This window comes from Triticum urartu, chromosome 1 (genome assembly GCF_003073215.2).
Source record: "Triticum urartu cultivar G1812 chromosome 1, Tu2.1, whole genome shotgun sequence".
In the NCBI taxonomy this organism is placed as follows: Eukaryota; Viridiplantae; Streptophyta; class Magnoliopsida; order Poales; family Poaceae; genus Triticum; species Triticum urartu.
In genome coordinates this window covers 133,510,077-133,528,198 of record NC_053022.1, presented here as the reverse complement: position 1 = coordinate 133,528,198, position 18,122 = coordinate 133,510,077, and the positions used below count along the sequence as shown (strand labels likewise).

The 18,122-nt window shown below is 49.1% G+C and overlaps 1 protein-coding gene across 2 annotated transcripts; it reads left to right on the top strand.

Moving 5' to 3' along the window:
• Positions 1–9,784: 9,784 nt before the first annotated feature.
• LOC125551699 (FCS-Like Zinc finger 10-like) lies at positions 9,785–12,188 on the top strand. 2 transcript variants are annotated; one of them, XM_048715002.1, is made up of 3 exons: positions 9,785–10,148; positions 10,444–11,389; positions 11,784–12,188. In XM_048715002.1, the coding sequence occupies exons 2-3, from the start codon at positions 10,470–10,472 to the stop codon at positions 11,944–11,946; spliced, it is 1,083 nt and encodes a 360-aa protein (XP_048570959.1). In that variant the 5' UTR covers positions 9,785–10,148; positions 10,444–10,469; the 3' UTR covers positions 11,947–12,188. The 2 variants fall into 2 exon arrangements, with proteins under 2 accessions (XP_048570959.1, XP_048570950.1); XM_048714993.1 differs by lacking the exon at positions 9,785–10,148 and having other exon boundaries at positions 10,168–11,389.
• The last annotated feature ends 5,934 nt before the right edge of the window (positions 12,189–18,122 follow it).

Genomic DNA, 18,122 nt, shown 5'->3' with positions numbered 1-18,122 from the left:
TGAGGGAGTTGATACGTCTCCGTCGTTTCTACTTTTCCAAACACTTTTGCCCTTGTTTTGGACTCTAACTTGCATTATTTGAATGGAACTAACCTGGACTGATGTTGTTTTCAGCAGAATTGCCATGGTGTTATTTTTGTGTAGAAATAAAAGTTCTCGGAATGACCTGAAAATCAACGGAGATTTATTTTTGGAATATATAAAAAATACTGGAAGAAAGATCCACGTCAGGGGGCGCACACCTTGTCCACGAGGGTGGGGGCGCGCCCTACCCCCATGGGCGTGCCCCCTGCCTCGTGGGCCCCCTGACGCTCCATCGACCTCAACCTTTACTCCATATATTCACTTTCGGGGAGAAAAAATCAGATAGAAGGATTCATCACGTTTTACGATACGGAGCCGATGCCAAGCCCTAAACTCTCTCGGGAGGGCTGATTTGGAGTCCGTTCGAGGCTCCGGAGAGGGGAATCCGTCGCCATAGTCATCATCAACCTTCCTCCATCACCAATTTCATGATGCTCACCGCCGTGCGTGAGTAATTCCATCGTAGGCTTGCTTGACGGTGATGGGTTGGATGAGATTTATCATGTAATCGATATAGTTCTGTTAGGGTTTGATCCCTAGTATCCACTATGTTCTGAGATTGATGTTGCTATGACCTTGCTATGCTTAATGCTTGCCACTAGGGCCTGAGTGCCATGATTTCAGATCTGAACCTATTATGTTTTCATCAATATATGAGAGTTCTTGATCCTATCTTGCAACTCTATAGTCACCTATTATGTGTTATGATCCGTTAACCCCGAAGTGACAATAATCGGGATACTTACCGGTGATGACCATAGTTTGAGGAGTTCATGTATTCACTATGTGTTAATGCTTTGGTCCGGTACTCTATTAAAAGGAGGCCTTAATATCCCTTAGTTTCCAATAGGACCCCGCTGCCACGGGAGGGTAGGACAAAAGATGTCATGCAAGTTCTTTTCCATAAGCACATATGACTATATTCGGAATACATGCCTACATTAAATTGATGAACTGGAGCTAGTTCTGTGTCACCCTAGGTTATGACTGTTACATGATCGATCGCATCCGGCATAATTCTCCATCACCGATCCATTGCCTATGAGCTTTTCCATATATTTTTCTTTGCTTATTTACTTTTCCGCTGCTATTGTTACAATCACTACAAAACCCAAAAATATTACTTTTGCTACCGTTACCTTTTGCCACCATTACCACTACTATCATATTACTTTGCTACTAAACACTTTGCTGCAGATATTAAGTTTCTAGGTGTGGTTGAATTGACAACTCAGCTGCTAATACTGGAGAATATTCTTTGGCTCCCCTTGTGTCGAATCAATAAATTTGGGTGGAATACTCTACCCTCGAAAACTGTTGCGATCCCCTATACTTGTGGGTTATCAGCTGCAGGCAGGCAAGTCCGGGGACCCCCGTTCCCAAAATGCCGACAAAATCTTCATGTCCAAGGAAGACGAAGAGAAGACCTCATTCATCACCTTGGTACGTACTGCTTTGTGCGCATGCCTTTTGGGTTAAAGAGTGTCGGGTCCACTTTTGCAAGGGCAGTCCAGATTGGTTTTGAACCATAGTTGCACAGAAACATTGAGGCTTATATGGATGATATTGTGGTCAAGACCAAGGACAGATCGACCCTCATCCAGGATTTGGAAGAGACATTTGCTAATCTGCGCAAGATCAACTTGAAGCTAAATCTGGAGAAGTGTGTGTTTGACGTTCCCTCCGGCAAGCTACTTGGGTCTTTGTGTCCCATCGTGGGATCGAAGCCAGCCCCGACAAGATCAAGGCTATCGAGCATATCCAAGCACCCGAGACCGTCAAAGATGTGACGCATCTGACAGGGTTTGTTGCTGCACTTAGCAGATTCATCTCCAATTCTACCTAGCGCGCCCTGCCGTTCTTCAAAATTTTGAAGAAAGCAGGACCCATGAAGTGGACCCCGAAAGCAGACACAACTTTACAAGATTTGAAGACCTACTTGTCCTCTGTGCCCACTTTGGTTGCCCCCAAACCACAAGAGTCATTATTGTTGTACTTGACGGCAACTAACCAAGTGGTTAGTGCAGCCCTAGTAGCACAACGGGAAGTAGAGCAAACAACGAGTGAACAAAGCTCGGCGGGACCGGATGAGGATCAGGACAAAGAAGAGCATGGCAGCAGGGGCAACCCCAAGGACGCGACAAGGAAGAAAGTGGTGTACCACCCAGTGTACTTCGTTAGTTCCCTATTATAGGGGGCTAGATCGAGGTACTCTGGTGTGCAAAAGTTGATTTTTGGCCTCATCATGGCCTCAAGGAAACTGCGCCACTACTTCCAAGCCCATGAGATCACGGTTGTCACTCGCTTTCCGTTGCAAAGGATACTCCGGAACCCTACGGCTACCGGCAGAATAGTGGAGTGGGCTTTGGAGTTATCTAGCTTTTGCCTGAAATTTGAGAGCACATCAACAATTTAGAGCAGGGCATTGGCAGAGTTTATTGTAGAATGGACGCCAACCCCTGATGAAGAGGTACTGGAAACAGTTACCCCCGGCAAGGAAGCACCCCCAAGAATGGATTATGTATTTCGATGGTGCTTTCTCCCTGCAAGGTGCAGGAGCTGGCGTGCTTCTCGTTGATCCCACTGGGAACACTTGAAATACGTCGTTCAAATCCATTTTCCCTGGGAGGAGGCAACCAACAATACAGCAGAGTATGAAGGGCTCCTTGCCGGGCTCAGGATTACCACGGAATTGGGAATCAAGAAGCTGATCATTCGAGGACATTCATAATTTGTGGTGAGACAAGTCAACAAGGATTACCAAAGTCCATTGATGGAGGCATACGTTGAGGAAGTGAGAAGATTGGAGGAGCGCTTTGACGGATTGCAAACAGAGCACGTACCCCGTGCGGAAAATAGCATAGCTGATCATCTGTCAAAGTGTGTTGCACAAAAACTTCCCGTGGAACCAGGAACTTTTGGTCTCCATCTTACTCAACCATCCGTATCTTCGACAACAATGGCCCGAAAGAGGAGGAAGTTGGACTCCGGTAAGCCTCTCCATGTAGAGCCTCCCGGGGCTCCTGGTAGGGACCCTGCCGGAAACAACTCCCCATCGCTTGCCGGGTTGTGCCCTCCTGCCGGGCCACTGGTCCCCGCAGTCGAGGAACATGCTCCCGCAGATGAGGAGGTGCCGCTAGTCCTTGTTGCCGAGCCCCGGGCTCCAACTTGGGCAAGGCACATAGTCCATTTCCTCCAAACCGGAGAACTTCCCGATGAGCAAGAGGAAGATGAAAGAGTAGCCCAAAGGGCTAGTATGTATCAGTTTGTCGATGACACTCTGTACAGAAGAAGGCCCAGCTGTGTGAAATTGAAGTTCATCTGTCGGGAAGAAGGAAAGGAACTGCTGGCAGAAATACATAAAGGCATGTGCGGCTCCCACATTGGATCAAGGGCATTAGTTGGGAAAGCATTCTGACAAGGATTCTATTGGCCTACAACCCAGCAAGATGCGGTCGAGCTACTCATCAAGTGTGAAGCCTGCTAGTTCCATTCCAAGAACATCCACCTGCCTGCACAAGCTCTTCATACAATCCCTTTGTCATGGTCGTTTTCGGCCGGGGGCTCGATATCCTCGGCCCTTTCCCCCAAGCTGTCGGGGGCTTTGAATTCTTGTTCGTTGCCATTGACAAGTTTACAAAGTGGCCAGAAAGTAGATGCCGTGAGAACGGTGACTACTCAGTCAGCTATCAAGTTCTTGAAAGGATTGGTGTGCCGCTTCGGGGTCCCTGCCCGGATCATCACCGACAACGGCACCCAGTTCACGAGCCGTGCCTTCATGCAATACGTTCATGCCCTTGGAAGCAAGATCTCATTTGTGTTTGTTGCACATCCCAAAAGCAATGGACAAGCTGAGAGGGCGAACGCTGAAGTGCTGCGAGGACTCAAGACGAGAACATTTGATACGTTCCAGAAGTGCGGCAGGCGGTGGATCGATTAGCTGCCGGTAGTTTTCTGGTCCCTTAGAACGACACCAAATCGAGCTATCGGGAAGACTCCCTTCTCCCTAGTCTGTGGGGCAGAAGCATTTATCCCCACGGAACTCGTTTACAGGTCACCTCGAGTGCTTGCCTACGATGAAGTAGCGCAAGATCAGCACCGGCGTGACGACATTGTGCTACTCGAGGAGAACCGTCTCTGGGCTACTACGCATGTTGCATGCTACCAGCAAGCCCTGCGTTGCTATTACAACCAAAGGGTTCAGATCCGGTGTTTTGAGGAAGGCGACCTTGTCCTTAGGCGCGTTCAGTCCGCCAAGGGTGCAAACAAGTTGGCGGCGAAGTGGGAAGGCCCTTACTGGGTAGTACGAGTCACCAGACCTGGCGCAGTCCATCTGGAGACCGGAGATGGCATTCACTTTCAAAACTCATGGAATATTGAGCATCTCCACAAGTTCTACCCATAAGGCGCGACTGTCGGGCCCTACCCGGCAGCCACCCTTTTGTACAGGGCTTGCCTCAGCTGCATGTAACCCCTTGTACAAAGCCAGGCGCAGACCCTGAGCAACAAAGACATAAACAAAGCGCTCCCCCCCCCCCGACAAGTTGCATGCATGCATAAGCATTTCATGAGCATTGCATGCATAAGCATTTCATGAGCATTGCATGCATAAGCATTTCATAAGCATTGCATGTTCATGTAGATAAGATCGCATCTTGCATCATTCCATCTACATAAAACTGTAGGTTCCTGCCGAGAACTCGGCCTCTAAAGGAAGCTAGAAAGATGAACCAACACTGTGATCTCGGGCAAGCCAAACAGATAAGTTCTATCTCTTATCCATACGTGTTCTGTAAGCAAAAACTTGTGCATAAGAAAACCTCGCCGCTTTTTGAAACTTAGGTGCTCCCATCCCTGGGCTCGAACATTGCTTCCGTCAGGATGGTCGCAGTGGCCTTTGATGAAAAAATATTGGCGGGGGGCTAGCCCCTTATTTATGCCCGGTAGGCTTGGTTCCCTGATAACAAAATAGAGGGTACAGGTAGGATAGCCTGCCAGGGGAAACTCGTTTATTTAAAAGATAAAGAGGCATTCCACCTCTGCATGGACATATACATGCACGAGTCCCCGACAAGGTTCATATTTTTCATTAATATGCTGATCAAACAAGTACAGACCTTACAGGACACAAACATGACTCAAGAGATTACATTATTTGAACTAAAATTTGTCAAGTGCCTACAGATTTAAGATTGAAAAAAGATAAGTGCCCCGTAAACTCCTCTCCCTGTCCCTCTCGTCCCAGGTATTGCGGCGGGAAGAGAAGTGGACAAGAGGAGAGCCTGGGTAGGTGCCGCCCCGATCTTGTTAGGGCCCATCGGGTGCAGCCTGACAAGTTCGAGAGTGGCGAGGCTACGAAGGAGGAAGGCGAACGAAGCAGCTCGGCGATGCCCTGATCACCACTCCTAGGGCTAGTCGGAAGCCCCAGCATGAGCACCGGTAGGAAGGACCACCGGGCTCAGCTGGAAGACTGCTGGAGGAGGCGATGGCACCAAGAGAGTGGCCCCCTCCTCGGCAACCAAGAGGCCGGTGATGATGGTGCCGGGGAGGGAGGGGAGAGGCGGAAAGACGAGGCGGCGGGTCTCCGGTATGGGACGAACGCGTCGGTGCTATCATACTCCGACTGGACGGCCTGCCTCCCGCCTTCTCCGTCTCCTGGCTTCATCTTCATCAACACCGCTCTAGGGAAATGCCGACCTCACGGTTCGGCACCTCCCTCAGGGAGACGGCGGGCGACCAAGACAACCAAGGGGCTCGGGGTGCGCCGCTCCCCACCTTTGCGGGCAGGAAGGCACACCTCCCCTCAACATCAGCCCCAGGGCCTCTAAAAGGGGCAGTGCTGGGATTACCAATAGTCCCCAGCCCTGCTTCCCGGGAGGACGTCGAGGGCGCCGAGGACTTGGTCGCCGAGCTAACAAGCGGCAGCAGTTCGAGGCGAGATGTCGCATTACCTAACGGACGACCGACTGTGGCAGAAGAGATAGGCATTTCCCCACAATGGAGGAGCTTGATATCTCCCACACCACGGACGGCCCGTCCGCCGCGTCTTCTCTAGGCTTGGACCAGACTCACTTCCCAAGCGACAATGCAAGCATTCGGTATTGCCAACCTCAAGCTACTGCCTAGGGCCTAGCCCCAGACCTTTCTCTTCAGCATGGCCAACCGAAAGCAGAGGATGGGGGAGAAGGGATGCGAGAATGAATGCCTCCGCTCTTCCCCCGCCCCTCCTTTTATAGGCGGGTCGGGGAAGAGAGTTGATCCCTCAACGGGTGATCGTTGTCCTCCTCCACCAATTCAAGAAGACCGGGACCCTGCCTTGATGCTCTCCTGCACCAGGTGCCTCTGTTACCTACCCCGTGCGATGCATGCATCATACGTGGCTGAGGATAAGGGCGTGGTGGGAAGAGTGAATTGGCAGTTACTCCCCCGTGCGTTAAAGTCATTCATGGGCCATTACAAGAGTGGCCCCACCATAATTGGCTTTACACGACGTGCGGGTAAACCAGAAACTGGTCCAGACTCAAGTAATGAAGAAGCCAAGAAGACCTCAAGGGGCCAGCCACTTCCGCGCTCCTGCTTGTGCACTTGTTAGGGCCTACCCCAACGACGCCCGACAGCGCGTTCGGGCCAGACCCGGGGGCTTATGTCGGTGCAACAAACCCTGGGTCTGTTGCCCAGACTGTGCACAGGCACAAGAACAAGACCACATCGTTGAGATCAGATTGGAGCACAAGGGACCAGTCCTTTGTAGGATCCAAGTACAGATCAGGAAGACCAAGACTAGCTAGAGAAGCAAGACGTTGCTAAGGGAAAAGCCTCCCTTGCCGGGCAGGCGAGCCTGGCAAGGACGGGGTTTCCCCCGGAACCTTCGGATCATCCCGGCAGGCCTGTCGGGGCTTACGGAAGCAGAACCACCTCACTGCACCACCTCATCACGACACACATCGTTGGTCGGTGCGGTGTCAAGCTCCAAGGTGACTAAGTGGCTGCTATTCGCCACATGGCAGCCACTTTCTACAGAAAATGCCTCCAAGCGGCACCCGTCCTACGACGTGTTTAGGGTTTAGGGCAAAACAACCCGACAGGGCCTGCCGGGCGAGCTGTGATGTGATGTTGAGCGGTGCATTTAATGTGCTCTGTCAGCCTGCAGAGTTAGGTATGATAGCACTGTTTGCTATCTAATCAGTGCATAATGATTGATTTGCCATTGTGGTGACCCATTTATCTATAAAAGGAGGCTCATGGCAATCGTAGAAGGGATTCAGATCTCCTCACACTCATACGCACGTAGCCCCTCTCACCCCGAGGCAACCCTGCCGGGCAAGCGGGCTGCGCTCACCACCATTTTTCCACCATCAATCCACTAAAGCAGGAGTAGGGTTTTACGCCTCACGGCGGCCCGAACCTGGGTAAAGATTGCCCGTGTGATCTCTGTCGTGCTATTCCACGCTCTTCCGCTCTTTGTGCAACGTGCCCCCCATCAAACCAGAAAGGGACTCCCCATAGGTGGTCGTGGTTTCCTGCGACAACGACAAACATAGAGATCAGACTAGGAGGGTTGCTCCCCATGCCATGTCCACCACCCCTTCAGGATATCTTTTTGAAGATCATTGTGCGTATCACACTCTCTGCTGTTAGGGTACACCTACATGAAGCGTCTGATTCGGTCTTCCCTTCTACTCGGCAGAACACGCATTCTCATGAGGCCATAGAAGGTGTATGTCCATGCTCATTCTCAATGATCATGTTGTGCATGATCATACAAGCAGTCATGATGTACCAAAATGGACAAGTATAACCAATTTTTTACCTTCTGGCAATTTTGTCAAACACCTTGTGTGCGAGAAGATAGATACCGGTCGGTTGCACATCGGAGCGTGGATGGTAGTCGCGCCAACGAGGAGCGGCTCCGGAAGGCGTCTCCTATGCCTCCTTGACGCCTATCGGCTTGTGGCTGCACGTAATGCCGATGACGCAACACCGCCGACGCCGACCGGAGTAGTGGTCGTGCAGCTTGGCCGCGGTGGTCGCGCGACTGTTTGAGGTAGCTCCGGTGGCCAGTTATCCTACTATGGACAATGACCATGAGCTGCGGCCACCATCACGAACTCCGACGCTCCGACAAACAGCTAAATCGGCCAAAAACAACACATTGGCGGATCCAAATCGGCACAATCGTGGGACCTCTGGCGGCCAGTTGTCCTACTACGGACAGCGACCATGAGCTGCGGCCACCATCACGAGCATCGGCGCTCCGGCAAAGAGCCAAATCTGCCAAAAACAGCGCGACGACATATCAAAATCGGCACGACAACGGGACCTCTAGCGGCCGCCTGGACGGCGTGACCTGATGCAAACCGCCAAATTTGCATCGCCAAGTGTCGTATTTTACATCTAGAGTAAACCTGAGTAATTTTTTGATCTGCATTATCTATTGATGCTTCGACAAACAGCTAAATTGGCCAAAAACAACACAGTGGCGGATCCAAATCGGCACGACGATGGGACCTCTGGCGGTCAGTTGTCCTACTACGGACAGTGACCATGAGTTGCGGCCACCATCACGAGTGTCAGCGCTCCGGCAAAGAGCCAAATCTACCAAAAACAGCGCGACGACATATCCAAATCGGCACGACAACAGGACCTCTAGCGGTCGTTTGGACGACATGACCTGATGCAAACTGCCAAATTTGCATCACCAAGTGTCGTATTTTACATCTAGAGTAAATTTAATCCCGAGTAATTTTTTTATCTGCATTATCTGTTGAAGCTCCATTTTTGCGGGCCTTCGTGATGTAAAATCAGTTAATTATAAATCTAGATCATCTATTGGGATGCTCTTATTGCACTTTCATTTAGACACCTGTGCTACCTCCATCATGGTTTAGTAGTCCCTTTATTTTGGATCAAAATATTAGCATTAATATTTTTCTAGTTCACGAATCAACTTGTGGTTGAATGGTTAGGATGACAGTGGTATCCCCTGCCCACCAGAGTCTAAGTTCCATACTTGACGCTGGTGCTAGCATTTTCTTGGATTTACTTTAAGCCTTCCGGCGATGTGGGTTTAGTGTGAGGACACGTTCCTCTATGGCGTCCGCACTTCTCGAGTTACTCCCTCCATTCCAAATGTAATGCGCCCGCGCTTTTTGAGATCTAAGTTTGACCATAAATTTAGCTAACTAGACCAACTGTGATGAAAGCAAAAATTATACCACTGAATTTTTATCGAAATACAAATTCATTTTTCTTCCGTCGTAGTCGGTTTTGTTGGTTAAATTTATGATCAAACTTAGGTCTTGAAAAATATGGGCGGACTACATTTTGGAACGACGAGAGTAGATTTCTTTTAGGATCCAACGTGCCATGACAATCTAATGCTGCGTATTTTCTATTTGTGTGGTTTTAAAAATGGTGTGGATGTCCAGTAGGCCTAGGATGGTAAATGGGATGTCACGTCCAAGCTAGCACGGTAACAAGGATGTCACGTCGGATCGTAGAAAACGAGAAATGCTAAAAAAAATTGTGGAAAAAGAGTCTGCACGCATTGGACCGAGCCATGCGCGCTGCCACGTCTGTTCCCGGGCCGGGCAAGCACAAGAGTGTACTACTACATGCAGTACAGATTTTGCATGTACCACCACTCCACCAGCACCGGCCGGCCGGCCGTCGCATTGATACGACGTGGCTACACGCCTAGCGGCTGCCTCTGTCTGGCATCCATGAATGAGAGGGGAAGAGTATTTCAGAAGCAAGCCCATCACTGCGCCGGCCTGCCCCTGCCCCTGCTCCTGCTCCCGCTCTGTTTTCGATGCACTGCACGCCAAAGCGACGCCCCTAGGACGCAAGAGAGAGAAGCGCTGCCGCTAGCCTGCTGCTCTAGTGGTAGTGGTCGAGGAGGATGGAGTGACCCAGTGCAGCGCCGCGGCCTCGCAGGCTCCGTTTGAGAGGGAGGGGCTCGCCTCGTCGGGTCCTAGCATTGCTCCCCCTCTTTCCTCGCCATCGCGGTCGCTGAGCGAGAGCGATCGAGGAGGGAGAAACGAGGAGGGGTTTCAGTTAATCAGGTGGGTACGGGATGAGATCGATGCGCGCGTGGGTCGTGCTCCTCTCTTGTTTTGGCCGCGAGTCGCCCGAGATTCCTCCTCATCCGGACGAGGCCTATCTGCCCCCCGTTGCCGTCAGTCGTGCTCCGATTGTCCTGTTGCGCCCACGCGCGTTGTTCTTGACGACTCCCCAGTGGTTCTTGGATCCTAGCCAGTGCTGGAATTTGGCGTTTTTTGATGCGTGATTGCTTTTTAGTCTCGGCCGCGCCGATCCCTTGCAGTCTGAGCCTTTCTGATCTCTCGGTTTCGTTTTCAGAGCGCCGGGGCGGAGAGGGAGGGAGGATGATGCTGAGGAGGGTGGTATCCGACCAGGCCGCGGCGGGGGATGCGCTCGACGGCGCCGCAGCGGGGAGGCCCCGCGGCCCGGCCTTCTTCGCCGTGCCGCGGCTGCTCGTGGGGCTCGCGGCGGCCAAGCGCGGGACGCCGGACTGCGACTCCACCGCGCGGAGCCCCAAGTCGCCGCTCGAACACAGGACCTTCCCCGCGCTCGGCGGTTCGCTGCTCGGGTCGCCAAGGTCACCCAGGAGCTGGGACTCTCAGCGCGTCGGTCTGGGCGGCCTCGTCGACACCCTCGCCGAGCCCGCCGCCGACGCCAAGAACCGCCTGCTCGGGTTCCAGATGCGCCCGACGAAGCTGCAATGCCTCGCCAAATCCTACACCTCCCTGCCCAAAGACATGCCGAAAGACTGCGGGCATGCGCAGCCGGAGCTCCGGGAGGTGGAGGCTGCCGCGGCCACCGCCGGCTCCGGGGGCATGTCGGTTCCGTGCACTAGGTTCTACGGGGATGTGAAGTCTGGTCCAGAGGTCGTCGTGTCCAGTGGTGCTCAGCTCGGCTTTAGTAACCACTCCGTCGACCGTGTCAAGTTCCCTGCTTCCGGGTCGCTGCCGGTGTCGATTGGCGGACCACGCCGGTACATCGGGTCCGTGTCGGCAATGGAGGTCGAGCAGTCCGAGGACTACACCTGCATCATAGCTCACGGCTCCAATCCGAAGACCACCCGCATTTTTGGGGATTGCATCTTGGAGCCCTGCCCTGTTCTCATGCCTGACTGGGAGAGCAAGGAGATCGATGTGGACAAGGAAGGAACTGAGTTGTACTGGCTGGTCAAGGGCTCCCCCGACGCCGACGCCGCCGAGGACTCCACGCGCTTCTGCTCGTCTTGCAAGAAGAACCTGAATGGCAACGAATCTTCCATTTACCGGTATGTGGATGCATTTACCCAGTCATCTTTAGTGGTACTATTGATCCGAATAAGCGATGATTGTGATATATGTTGAGATGCAGTGACCATCTTCATTCAGTTCTTCAAGGAATTTGCATCACCTACATACATTAGGATTGGTATATGTTGATAGATAATTGCTCTTCAGATGGAATGATGGATAGAATGGAAATTAGGATTGTTGGTACATACAGTACATTCATACATAATTGCTCTTCAGATGGAATGATGGATTGGTACATTTATAGATAATTGGTACTACATACATTAGGATTGTTGCTGTTCTTTCTTTAACCGAACCAAGTTAAAAATGAAATGGGCATCACATCATTTATCTACTTAGCACCATTGAACAAGTTTGTTGATTTTGCAGCGGTGAGAATGCATTTTGTGGTGGCAACTGCAGAAACCAAGCAGTCCTGAATGAAGAGGAAGATGAGAACAATCCTGCAGTCTCCTCTCCCAGCTCAGCTAGTTCGACTTCGCAGTTTGACGACGATGACATCTTCATCGATGAGGTGGTCGTGCTGACATGACCTCCGTCTCCCCTGATGCCTGACCAATGCACCCTGTGCTGTGCCAGGAAGATGGGTCAATAATGTAGTTTAGTGATCGTTCATCATCGCCATCGCCACCACCGCGGTCATTAGTTTGCTGGTTTTTGTAAGTTATGTGTCAGCAGTTGAGATATTGGGTGGAATTGATGAATTGGTAGCTGCATGCCCTGTAGTTTTGGTCATAAGGCAGTTTTGGCGATTATGAGCTCCTTTTCTTTTTCTCTCTTCTTTGGTTACCTCTTGGCAGCCATGGCAATGTTTGCGTGGTGTAAGTTGGGGCAATTTGATGAGACACCGGCATTGAGCTCGAAAATGCCAAATGAAGACCGAGGTCCATGGAGGTCGTATTTTGAAAAATCCAGAATTCATACTTTTATACTCCCTCTGTCCCATAATATAAGACGTTTTTGGAGTTCAAAGTGATCTGCAAAAACGTCTTACATTATGGGACAGAGGTAGTATGTCTCAAATATTTTTGAAAGAAATATGCATGTATCGGAGACATTATGTGCACGTATGTAAATCTTCATGATGAAATGCGTTAAAAGGAGAGCTACATAAACAAAAAATTGTGGTTTTCCAACATATGGACGGTTCATTCTCAAAGTTCATGGTTTCGATTTCTTTGTGCAATTCGCAATGCAAGTTCATTCTCAAAGCTCATGATTTTCTTTTCTTTGTGCAGTTCGCAAGTCAAGGTATTTCATCATGAAATTTTACACGCATACACATTACATCCTTGTATACATGCATACACATTACATCCTTGTATACATGTACTTCCTCTGTAAACTAATATAGGAGCGTTTAGATCACTACTTTAGTATTCTAAACGCTCTTATATTAATTTACGGAGGGAGTGGCTTTTGTCAATTAAATAGTTCTCCCCCTCCCGAGCCGGCCCCCGCGTGGGCAACTGGGAGGCCCCAGATCCCATCGGCCGGACCTCCCCCACTCCTCCTTCTCCTCCCTCGTCGCCGGCGGCGGCGGGGTCTCGGGTCCTCTTGCTCGGGTGGGGCTGGCGCGGGACAGCGCCCCCGGACTGGAGCGTGGTGGGCAGGCCGGTCGCCACGGCGGGTGGTGGCGGCGCATCGGCGACCTCGCTTCCCTGCGGCAGGAGGTCTCGCGATCTGGTGCGTCGTGGCCGCCAAGGACGGCGGCGGCGGCATGACCAGATCGATTCGCGACGGCGAGGCCGGATCTATGCTCATGCGTGGGCCTTGATCGCTGGTCTGCTGTCGGCACGGTGGTGGATGCGACTCGTTGGCAGCTGGGCAGATCTGCGGGATTCTACCCTTGTCTGGTCCTTGACAGTGCGAGCAACTCCGGGGGAAACCCTAGATCTCCTTGGGATCGAACGATGGCGGCGCTTTTGCGTCGTAATCCCTCTTTAGGGCATTGTTTTGGAGTTTGCTCTGGTTGAAGGGACCAGCGACGTCGGCGGTGCACGTCTGGTGGAGCAACTGCCGATGAAAATCGCGCCGACTACGGTCATGGTGGACGATGGCGGCGTCTTAGATGTCATTCCCTTGTCGAGGCATCGTCGTTGCAGTCTGCGTCATCAGGCTCGGGATGCTCCGGGGGAAACCCTAGATCTGGGTCTTCCGGATCAGACGATGATGGCGTTTTATCACTTTCCCTCCCCGGGGCATCGTTTTGGAGTAAGTGCTGGCTGGGGGGGTGGTGGAGCGGTGCTTCATCTCACACATTGATGGTGGCGGATTTCGGCGGCATGGCGCTGTGGAGGCTCGGCGTCCGATGCACGGAGACGGACTCGCACAGGAGAAGGTTGCTGTCCGGCGTCATGATGACGTCGATGGCAGAGTGACCAGATAAGGTAGAAGCCTCAATATGATTTGAAGACGGACCAGTGGAAGGTGGCGGCGACGACACACGAGTGCGTCTGACCAGATTGTGCCTCAGACCCGGTATGTGGCTCGGCTGGGGCTCCTGAATAAGTTTCAGCTTTCGGCTTTTGATGTTAGGCTTAAATGAGTGGTTTGGATAGTGGCCCAACTAGCACCCTTCATCATTTTGGATAGAAATAGTGGCATATGTTGGCAAGATGGTGGATTCAGGTACATTGTTATAATACTTTGTAAGGTCCTTGAGAATACTCAATAAAGTGGCCGTATGCATCTCCCAGATGCAGAGGCCGGGGGTCATCCTCCTTTTCTAATTTTTTTTTGAAGGGAGTATATATATATATTTTTAATCTGGGATGTTCAAATTTTGATTTTTTTTAAAAAAAATTGGCCACCATTGAGCTCGGTCTGCAAAACGGCTACTCGTTATTGGTTTCTCCAAAGATCTGGCAGATAGAAGCTGGAGCAAACTCGCTAGATTCGGATAGATTGTCAGCAATACCAGTGATCTGGTGCCTGTGCAGACTAGATTTTTTTTCCTAGTATAGCATCATCAGGGATGCACGAAAGCTGGGCAAACAATGGAAAAAGAGGGGTATGTGAGATCAGCCATCATTATTCAGAGTTTAAATGATAAATCGCATGGAGAGGGAGCACTCCGTTTTTCAAGAAAAAAGGATGATAAATCACATGATTTCTATGCTTTAGATAGAGAGATGAATTCAGCAACAAATTGGAAGCCATCCAAATCTGACCTGCTCCCGGGCAAAACGTTTGAGGTGGAACCTTCATAATTGTATGCGTGGGTTCCTCTAGAAAAGAAAACTTCTAAAATATCATAACTGGATTTTACAAAAATCTGGTTCCGTTGTGATGCTCCGCCTTGGTCTGTTGGAGATTTTTTGATCAAGAGTTTTAAAAGGACGGAGTCCCACTCATCAAACCGTGCTCTTTATACCCGCAAAAAAAAAAAAAACCGTGCTCTTTATGCTGGGACGAGAGAGGGTGAGTATGAACCTCTGGCGAGTTTTGACATCGCATTTTAGCATGGCAGAAAACAGAATTAAAATGGTCTTTAATGAAAAAGTAGTCTGCATAAAGTTATTAGTGTCCTCGAAACAAACAACTTCGATATTTAAGTCGTCTTCAGCCAAGGTTGTACAACCTGAGGAGACAAAACAGTGCAATATTGTCAAATAAAAACAACCCAGTCTAGCCGGGTCATCTTACCCAGAATAATTGGGCTAGATCCGAGAGGAGCAAGCAGTTAGCCCAATATAACTAGGCCAGAGCAGAGAGGGGCCAGCAATTAGCCCAGTTTAATAGGGACCAGCCCGATTTATCCGGAAAAATATGCTGACACGGTGGGAAATATAGGGAGCTCCTACACAGCGCTTTCAGCGCCCGTTAGCGTTGCTGGTGCTCGCAGGCGCAGCGTAGCGGGCCGGCCCAGCAATCTGTTGAAAAATCCAACAGGATGAAAAAAAAATCCAGATTAAATCGGCTGCACTGAGATTCGAACTCTACCCGCCAATGTCAACCACACAGCACGAGAACCACTAGTGCAAACATTAGCATATATTAGCATATACTAGTAGTATTATACCCACTATAAATTGAATAAAGGAAAAATATAAATTTGAAAAAGAATTCTAAAAAACAATGAATTCAAAAATAAATAAATAACTGAAAATTTTCATACCAATTTGAAAAAGTTTGCGATAGTGGAAAAAGTTCATGATTTTGAAAAAAGCATAAAACCGTAAAAAGTTCATGAGTTTTAAAAAAGGCCATCAACTTAAAGAAACTTTGAAAAACTTAATTGATTTGAAAAACTTTCATCAATTTTGCATTAAAATATCTTAAATTTGAAAATAGTTTACAGGGTTACAAAAAAAGTTGATCAATTTTGAATTAAAAAATCACGAATCCAAAAATAGTTCACTGGGTTTTGAAAAAAAGTTCACTGATTTTGATAAAAAAAGTTCATGAATTTTAAAAAAAGTTCATCAAATTTGGCAGAAAAGTTCATTGGTTTGAATAAAAGTTCATCAAATTTGAAAAAAAGATCATACAATGTTTTTAAAAAGTTCATCAACTTTGAACTGATTTCTACAATTTTAAAAAAAGTTCATTAAAATTGAAAAAAGTTCATCCATTCTTAAAAAAGTTGTTCAATTCTCAAAAAAGTTCACAAATTTGAAAAGGAGTTCATCGATTCTTAATACAAAAATTAACAAAAGTTTGCGCATTTGCAAAAGAAAAAGGAAACAAAAGAGAAACATAGAAAAAATAAGAATAAGAAGAAAAAAAAACGCGCATCGCCATCTATAGAATAAAATAAGAAGATCGAAATAAATTGTCAGTTGCGGCTTGTTATCCGACTGGTAGCTGCCTTGCTCTGCGGAGCTGTTTAAGGTTCGAATCCTGGACAAAGCTGCCTTCTTTTCTCATATTTTTAGAAAGAAAGGGCAAGATGGCCCGAGCCCAACAAGCAGCGCCCGTTTGCGAACACATAAGCACCAAGGTTCGCCAGAAATATGAGTCCTAGTTGGCGCTAAAGGCCCCCTAAAAAAAGTTGGCGCTAAAGGCGCCAGCTATTATTCAAAATAATTTTGCATGACCATTAAGGCGGATGCTAGGAATCCTCCGATTGATATGCGTGAGAAATCATCCAGTTCACTAGCCACCCGATCAGTCCACCAGCACACGTCTTTAGCCGTATGATCCGAGTAAGTCAGCCTCGCTCAGACTTTTCTCTTCACGTGCGTCCTAAGCCGGGGGGCACTATGTGGACAACACACATCACGCGGTTTAATATATTTATTTTTCAGATGACAGGAAATTGTTGTGCAACAACTTGAGTAGGGAGCAATTAGTTAACGAGAGCTCCTTCGAAAGCTTCGCAAGCCTTCTTTTCTCATTTCTTTAGAAAGAAAGGGCAAGATGGCCCGAGCCCAACAAGCAGTGCCCGTTTGCGAACGCATAAGCACCAAGGATTAGCCGGAAATATGAGTCCTAGTTGGCGCTAAAGCCCCCCTAAAAAAAGTTGGCGCTAAAGGCGCCAGCTATTATTCAAAATAATTTTGCATGACCATTAAGGCGGATGCTAGGAATCCTCCTATTGATATGCGTGAGAAATCATCCGGTTCACTAGCCATCCGATCAGTCCACCAGCACACGTCTTTAGCCATACGATCCGAGTAAGTCAGCCTCGCTCAGACTTTTCTCTTCACGTGCGTGCTGAGCCGGGGGGGCACTATGTGGACAACACACATCACGTGGTTTAATATATTTATTTTTTAGATGACCGGAAATTGTTATGCAACAACTTGAGTAGGGAGCAACTAGTTAACGAGAGCTCCTTCGGAAGCTTCGCAACGATCAGCGTCACTTGGCGCGCTCTCAGCCATTCGCCACGTGTCGCGCTCTGAACGCTTCCTTCGGATTTTGTTTTTTTATTTTTCCGCACGCGTTTTAGGTTTTTTAAATGGTTTTTTTCGACGTTCTGGTTTTCCCCCTGTCTTTCTTAGCTTTTCGATAAAATAAAATTGAATTTTTTTAACGAAAAAACGCGTTTTCTTTTTTTCCCCTTTCGTGAAAGTCACGGTTTTTCTTCCGCGGGAGGCACGGTTGTGTTTTACCGAGAGTCACGACCGTGCCTCTCGGAAACAAAAAAAAACGCGTTTTTTATTTTTTTTGCTTTCGCGAGAGTCACGGTTTTGCTTTCGCGAGAGGCACGGTTGTGCTTTCGCGAGAGTCACGGCCGTGCATCTCGGAAAGGGAAAAACAAAACGCGTTTTCTGTTTTTTTTTCATTCGTGAGAGTCACGGTTTTGCTTCCGCGAGAGGCATGGTTGTGCTTACGCAAAAGTCACGGCCGTGCCTCTCGGAAAGGGAAAAAAATACGCGTTTTCTGTTTTTTTTCTTTCGCGAGAGTCACGGTTTTGCTTTCACGAGAGGCACGGTTGTGCTTTCACGAGTCATGGCCGTGCCTCTCGGAAACGAAAAAACGCGTTTTTTTGTTTTTTTGTTCCTTACACGAGAGTCACGGTTTTGCTTCCATGAGGGCACGGTTGTGATTTTGCGAGAGGCACGGGCGTGCCTCTTTCGGAAAGGGAAAAAAACCGTGCTCCCGGTTCGTTTTTTTCCCGGTTTTTTTCGTCTGGTTTTTTCATAAAAAAAAGTTCGTCAAAACCTATCAACATGAGATCTAGTTTTAAAGATCTCGACGCGAGGAATCCAACGATGAAAACGGTTCGAGATTTGGACGCACGATTTAGAAATAAAA

Excerpts from the sequence above, each read along its gene's own strand:
- LOC125551699 (XM_048714993.1), top strand. The coding sequence starts at position 10,365 with ATGCGTGATTGCTTTTTAGTCTCGGCCGCGCCGATCCCTTGCAGTCTG. Across the intron at positions 11,390-11,783 it reads AACGAATCTTCCATTTACCG|CGGTGAGAATGCATTTTGTG; the intron begins GTATGTGGATGC and ends TTGATTTTGCAG.